At 33.5% G+C, this 6,990-nt stretch overlaps 1 protein-coding gene across 1 annotated transcript; it reads left to right on the forward strand.

The window, feature by feature from the left end:
- The first annotated feature begins 1,637 nt into the window (after nt 1-1,637).
- LOC109341636 (14 kDa proline-rich protein DC2.15-like) lies at nt 1,638-5,684 on the forward strand. The gene is made up of 2 exons (XM_019579577.1): nt 1,638-1,901; nt 5,634-5,684. The coding sequence occupies exons 1-2, from the start codon at nt 1,638-1,640 to the stop codon at nt 5,682-5,684; spliced, it is 315 nt and encodes a 104-aa protein (XP_019435122.1).
- The last annotated feature ends 1,306 nt before the right edge of the window (nt 5,685-6,990 follow it).

Consider the following 6,990-nt stretch of genomic DNA (forward strand, 5'->3'; position numbering starts at 1 on the left):
CGATTAATGTAAAGCCTTAATCGATTAACAGCATTTAAAAACGTGTTTCCAGTAGCAACCACTTTTCACAGCAGTTGGGTTAATCGATTAAAGGTATGGTTAATCGATTAACAGTAAATAAAATGTGTATTTTAAATACAAAACATCAAATACGTTATGCACTTAGATAATACATGTTTAACACTTAGTTTTATGCCTAGAATGCACATATACATGTATTTATGCAATGCATGAACATATTATGAATGAACATATCTCATGGATGAAATGATTTAAAAGATATATGCATATGAGACATGTATTAGGTGCCCTAAGCCTTCGACTCAACTTAAACTAGAATCTAGTCTAAGCCTAGTACCAAACAAAGACTTAAGCACGTTGATTTGTTGATGATCTTCAAGCTCTTTTAGGCACAAGTTGTCCTCATCAAAACCATGACATTCAAGGAGAGCTTTCCAAAGTGTTCCTCTTGACATGCACACTTTCACTACATGTAACATTCATTGGACAAGAAGGTGAACCAATATAAAATTCTTTGTTTATAAAAGTTCAAAGAGTCAAGACTTATATATTTGAAGTTGACCTTGGTTTTGATGAAGACAATGGACAGACTAGAAAACTTGAAGATGTTGCAACAAAGAACAAGTCGAAGACTGAAGGGTGGTATATATAGACTTAGGCATTTGTAATTATACTTTACTAGAAGTCTTAAGATGATTGCCTTAGATCGAGTCTAGGTTAGGTAAGCTAGGTGGGAGTCTCACAAGAATTTAAAATGAAGAAGACTAAAATTGAGACATAACATCTACAAATTATATGATAAGTAAGCTCTAACATCTACATACATGGTTTTGTGCATTAAAGGTATAACATATTTGAAAAACATGTATTGCATGATCAAATGTCATATAAGTAGTTTACCATTCATCAAGAAACTAGTTTATACAGCATAATCGATTATGTGTTGTATATAACTTGATTATCAGAATACAGTAGCTAACTTTAACTCCAAAAGATACTTATGTTCTCCTCGATCAATATATTAAACCTTATTATTTATTTGTGTAAAAAATGAATTTGTATTTAATTCTAATTATACTAATTATGTATTTCTTTATTGTTAAATATAAAATAAAAGGAACTTATTTTATTTATTATTATGCATACAAAGTTCAATAATAATAATAATAATATAATAGATAAAAACAATAGATGATACATTAATGTAATATCTACCAAAACATATTTAAATAGAAAAGTTCCTTAAAAATAAACTTTCCCTTATGAAGGCCACATTGATTCTAAATGTCAAAGAGAATAAAATCGGCGTCAAAATGTTTTGAAGAAAACTTATAAGGGTAAGAATATTTCTTTTAACTTTATGAAACCCCTAAAAGTTACCATTTTCCCCTCTTAATTTCCTTTTTTGGTTTTAGTTTCCAATCTTCATTTTTAATAAAAATGGGTTGAATAAAACTAAATGTTTACACCAATACTTAAAACATTGACAAGGCCAAGAAATACACCAACCTTTCCCTATAAAACATCCCCTACAATTCATCTCACATTTCACCCCAGAGCAAGTTAGTAACACTAGTAATCACAAAGTAATTATTCTCTTTCATCATTTTTGTTAAATGGCTTCCAAGGCTGCACTTCTCATTTCTGTCAACATCCTCTTCTTCACTTTGGTTAGCTCCAATTATGCCCCAAACCCATCACCCTCAACCCCTGCTAACCAAATTCAATCTGATAATTGCACGGTGGACATCTTCAAGTTAGGTGTGTGTGCTGTATCTAGTTGGATACATGTGCCACCTTGGAATCCATGCTGCTCACTCACTGAAGGGCTTCAAGATAGTGAAGCTGCTAGGTGCCTTGGCACTGCTGCTAAGACTAAAGTTCTTGGAATTACCATCAATATTCCTATAAACTTCACATATATATTGGATCTAACATCCCTCCTTTCAGCTCCTTACTTAATAAGCATAGAATTATATATATATATATATACACATATGTGTGTATGAATATACTCTTGCTGATAATAGAAAGATATATATATATATATATATATTTATTAATTATATCGAAAATAAGGATTATTAGAATAAGAATTGGCTTACTTGGATAACAAGTAAGTTATGCATAGGATTGTGTTGAGAAAGAAATATGAACTAGGGAGTTTCGTTGAGAATATATATATATATTAGTTTTTAGTGCATAATTAAGTTAGATTTAAATTTAAAATAAAGGAAATAAGCCAATTTAGTTTTAAACACTAAGTTGTCCAAGTTTAAGGTTAACCGTTATTGGGAAAATGTGTTGTCTTGGGATTTAATAAAATGGCCTGAGTGGTCATCAAACCTAATGGACTTTATGTTAAACCATTATTATTAAGTTTGTAAGCATATACAATTATTATTCTAGTGTTTCTCTATAATAAATAACTGAGACAAAAGTTACTAGAATAGTGATAGTTTTGCAGTGAACCTTTGAACTAGGTTGCCTGACAGATCTACAACCTTTTCTGTTGGTGCTATGAAAGTATGGAATATCATCTATCCGCGTATAGACAATGTTTAAAATTTTGTATAGGTAACTTAAGATGCAATAAACACATCTATGCATTACACAAAGGTAGTACTAGACAAATCACTAAATTGTCATGCGTATAGTTGTCTAGCTCCATTAAGTGTCTTAAAATCCTTCTAAATCTTGTGTTAACCCATTATAAATTCTCCACTCAGCCCACTAATCAATCCACTATCTATTTAAAGCATATTTAACTTGTATTTAGCCATAACACCACAAAGAAAACACAAACCACAACCCCAAAACTTCCTCTTGTCCTCTCTAACGTTGGCAACAAAGAGGAAGGGAGAAAGCCTCCATCTTCTTCTCCAAACTCACATGCAAGGGAGAAATATGAATCCTCAAGGTATGGTGATCATGTCTAGGGCCTTATTTCTTCAATCTATATGTTCCTTATAGCTTATTTCTTCTCTTGATCATCCATGAGCTAGGTGAAGTTTTAGAATGAGTTGTTTGTGGTTTTTGTTCCATTTTGTTCTCTATATTTTCATCGAAGGAATTAGTCAACCATTTCAAGGTATGGGGAATACATTTTTGAATTCTAATTGTGGAAATTCTGACATGTAACCATTGTTTTGGCTGTTACAAAAATTCTGCCCTAGGTAGGAAGTGAACCCATGTGTTGTTAGGTGTTACAGTTGAGTTCTAGGCTTCCAATTATGCTAAAAATGGTTGTGGCTATGCTAAATTTCCATTGCATGTGGAGAGCTTTCTGTTTGCAGGTTGGAGCTGCTGAAAAAGTGGCTTAAGGGTCCCTAAACTCTAACCCACTTCCTTGTATTGATGATGGATCCAAAACGGTGTCTTAGATGTTGTGGTGTATCTTTAACCTCTTAAAAAAAATAAAGACTTGTTTAAAATTTTGTATTTATGATTTCAATCTCATTTTAGTAGTTGAAGTTTGATTGGTGAAGGCTTTGAAGCCATGCAAACATCCCCAAAGTACTTGAGAGTCAAGGGTACTTTTGAACGTTGTTTCTTTGATACGATGAGTTCCCAAAGTACAAATTTTAAATACAAACTATGAATGTGTTCATATTTAAATTCCTAGCTTGATATCATTCTTTTTTAGGGATAAAAATTCGAAATCCTCACTGTTCAAGGGAACACATGAAAACAAACCCTAGTTGGCACTACAAACTATTTTATTTTGGCCTATGTGTTAGCCTATATTCAATTACCTTGAGATTTACAAATTATGAGTTTTATGAACCCAAAAACCTGTGTGGCATTCTGTTTTGATGAAGATGAAATGTTGGTTATGAATTTTCAAGGATCACTGGACCCAATTCTAGATAGTTTTAACCCGAAAACTGTTTGTGAACAAAAACTCAAGACCTATAGGGCTCTGCAACTCTTTGGCATTGTCTCAAATGGCTTAGGTATGACCCCAAATATCATATACCTATTTACTAGGTTCTGTTAGTATGAGTATCCAACTTTCTTAGGGAATTATAGAACACTTCTAAAAGCCTGAAGGTGACGAGAGGTTAATCACCTCGCCGAGAACCCAATTTGAGATTTTAACTCCTTAAAGTGCTAAAATTTGTTAGACTCTTCAATTTGAGTCTATATAGAACAAGCCAAAGTTTGTTTAGAAGTTTTTTTAAATTAATACTCCAAGTCATTGAGTTTCAGAAATCATTACAGAGCGAACTAGGGCCTCCTAAGTCAATTCTGAGCATTTGAGCCGACAAATGTTTGTGAAATCTCCTCATGCCAATTTAAGACTATAATCTTGTTCAAATGAAATATTTGGATATAATCTAATGTCTAGAGCCACATTAAGACATTTTCCTTATAATCTTAATGACAATTTACAACAGCGAAATTAATCATTTAAGACTTAATCAGGTACTCGACACTCAGGCAAGCTACAACGAAGGAACGTTAAGTCCGATAGAGGTGAAGGTATGGAGAGACGTGTCTTTATATATGAGCTTAGAAATGATGCCAACGATATGCGTGCATCTTTAAGCTAGGCCATAAACAGATATAGTCAAATATTATTTCTATGGTCGCGAACAAATGAGTAGTGAGACTCAATTTGTTCGTAAAATAATTCAATTTAATTTACCATTAATATGGTTGGTTGAATTTATTGAGGTTTGTTGAATGATTATAACCTTAGATGTATTTGATTGTTGTGACTGGTAATTAAAATGAAAGTACTCATTAGTTGATTATTCTGTTGAATGTTGAACTATTGGAAACTTACTGAATTTACTATTGAACTGTCCTTATGCATTTTCATGGTATGGCATATGGAATTGAAGATTAAAAGACTATATCTATGAAAAATAAGACCGACAAGGGAGGGAAAACAATTTTCTGAGTTTTACTCAAGTTAGTGTATTTCTAAGTTAATTGTGAAATTATTTTAATGAAGGATTGATAAATTTTATTTTCTAAACTGATCAATATTTTTTTATCTATGAAATTTCCTTCATCTTCAAAATGCTTTCCAAGTTACCCTAAAAAGGTTTCCCTCCTGATTTTTCTAAAAGAATGAAAAAGGCATGTTTTCTGTGAATCATAGTATTCACATCACTATGTCTACTATTGTAGCATAGTCTGCGGGAATATACGACACCGTGAGAATTGTGTCATAAACCTAGAGGGGTACCTTGTCTGAGTGATTTGGTTATTAAGAATAACACACTTTTTATCAGTTGGAGTCTTCCTGCATAGCTAAGGAGCCTTCTATTCCAACATTTTAGTCTAGTAGTGATCTTGTCAATCAATGGAGAACACATCTTGATTGTGAGTTTCTTGCTGGCTAGAGGGACACCCAAGTATTTAAATGGTAGAGATCCCATAGTGAAACTAGTAGCAATTTTGATTGAGTCTTGTGTTGTTTTGTCAATCCCTCCTAAGTAAACATGGCATGTTGTGGGGCTGACTTTCAATCCTGTACTATCTGAGAATTGTTTGAATTTGTCCATGAGTAGCTCCACTAATATGAGATAGCCTCTACAGAAACGTTGAAGGTCATCAACAAAGTAAATGTTTGTGATCCCTATTTGCTCACATTTCAGATGGAAATTGAAATTGTGGTCCTGCTTCAGTTGTTGGAGAAGTCTGTGTAAGTATTCCATTACTAAGACAAAGAGCAGTGGTCATAAGGGGTCTCCTTACTTGAGTCTTTTCTTAGCTTGAAGTATTGTAGTAGGTTCTCCATTCACTGAGTATCGGTAGGACACCGTTTTCACTCAAACCATAGTCCATCTAACAAATTGATGAGGGAATCCAAATTCTCTCAAGATGTTCTCCAATGCATCCCAATCAACTGTAACATAAGCTTTCTGAATATCCATTTGTATCATGCATCTTAGTGAGATACCACTACGACCATAACCTCTCACCAATTGTTGTGCTAGAACGATGTTTTCATGAATCACCTTATCTAGAATGAAGGCATATTGGCTATCATCAACCACCTGGTTAATGACTCTTCTTAGTTTGGCAGTAAGTATCTTGGAGATGATTTTGTAATTAGTTGTACAACATGAACTTGGTCTTATGTCTTTCATGGTGGCCACATCATTTGTTTTTGGCAACATTGTTACTGTTGTACAATTGACAACATGGTAGACTTTCTCCTCTAAGAAGAATTCATTTACAACTTTCCACATAACTTCTTTGATGATATCCCACATTGCTTTGAAAAAATGAGCATTTTATCCATCAATCCCAGGGGCTTTATTATCACCTATATTTTGAAAGGCTTCCCAAACTTCTTTTTTATGCACCATTTGAGTTAGGCTGGTGACCAATTCTCTATTAAGGCATTTACCATTTCGAAGTGTTATCAGATTCACACCTTTCCTGTGGGCATTGGATGTACCTATCAGATTCACTTCTTGTCTAATGTCCTCTTGGGTAGTGATTGAGGTCCCATATGGTTTTGTCAGTTTCTCGATGCCTTTCTTCATTCTTTTATCTTTCATAGTAGCATGAAAGAATGAATTTTTGCCATCCCCTAGTTGGATCTAGTTAATCTTTGACTTTTGTTGCAGGACTTCTTCTTTTGTTTTATGAAGTTCCATGAGTTTATGAGTCTAGTTTTTCACATCCATCAAAAGTTGTGGATTAAATTTTTTCAGCTGTAGGAGGGTTTAGGACTCATTTAACCCTACTCTTGCTGTGGGGACTTGATCAAAAATACTAGAGTATTTTCTACCCAGCATCCTCAACCTAGTTTGGAGCCTTTTTAGTGTCATCCACAAACAATACATAGGCTTACATATTATAGGTGTATCCTAGCTATCTTTCACACAAGGAAGGAATAATTCTTCCTTAGACAGACAGTTAAAGTACCTGAATAGGTGTGCCTTTGTTTTTGTCCTGATTTGGTATTATAGTAGTAGAGAAGCATGATCTGATATATTTGTG

The sequence above is a fragment of the Lupinus angustifolius genome, unplaced genomic scaffold (assembly GCF_001865875.1).
Source record: "Lupinus angustifolius cultivar Tanjil unplaced genomic scaffold, LupAngTanjil_v1.0 Scaffold_539, whole genome shotgun sequence".
In the NCBI taxonomy this organism is placed as follows: domain Eukaryota; kingdom Viridiplantae; phylum Streptophyta; class Magnoliopsida; order Fabales; family Fabaceae; genus Lupinus; species Lupinus angustifolius.

Bases quoted from the DNA above. Each gene is read 5' to 3' on its own strand.
- LOC109341636 (XM_019579577.1), top strand. From the start codon at position 1,638: ATGGCTTCCAAGGCTGCACTTCTCATTTCTGTCAACATCCTCTTCTTC. The intron at 1,902-5,633 runs GTTCTTGGAATT...CTCACATTTCAG, and splicing joins GCACTGCTGCTAAGACTAAA to ATGGAAATTGAAATTGTGGT.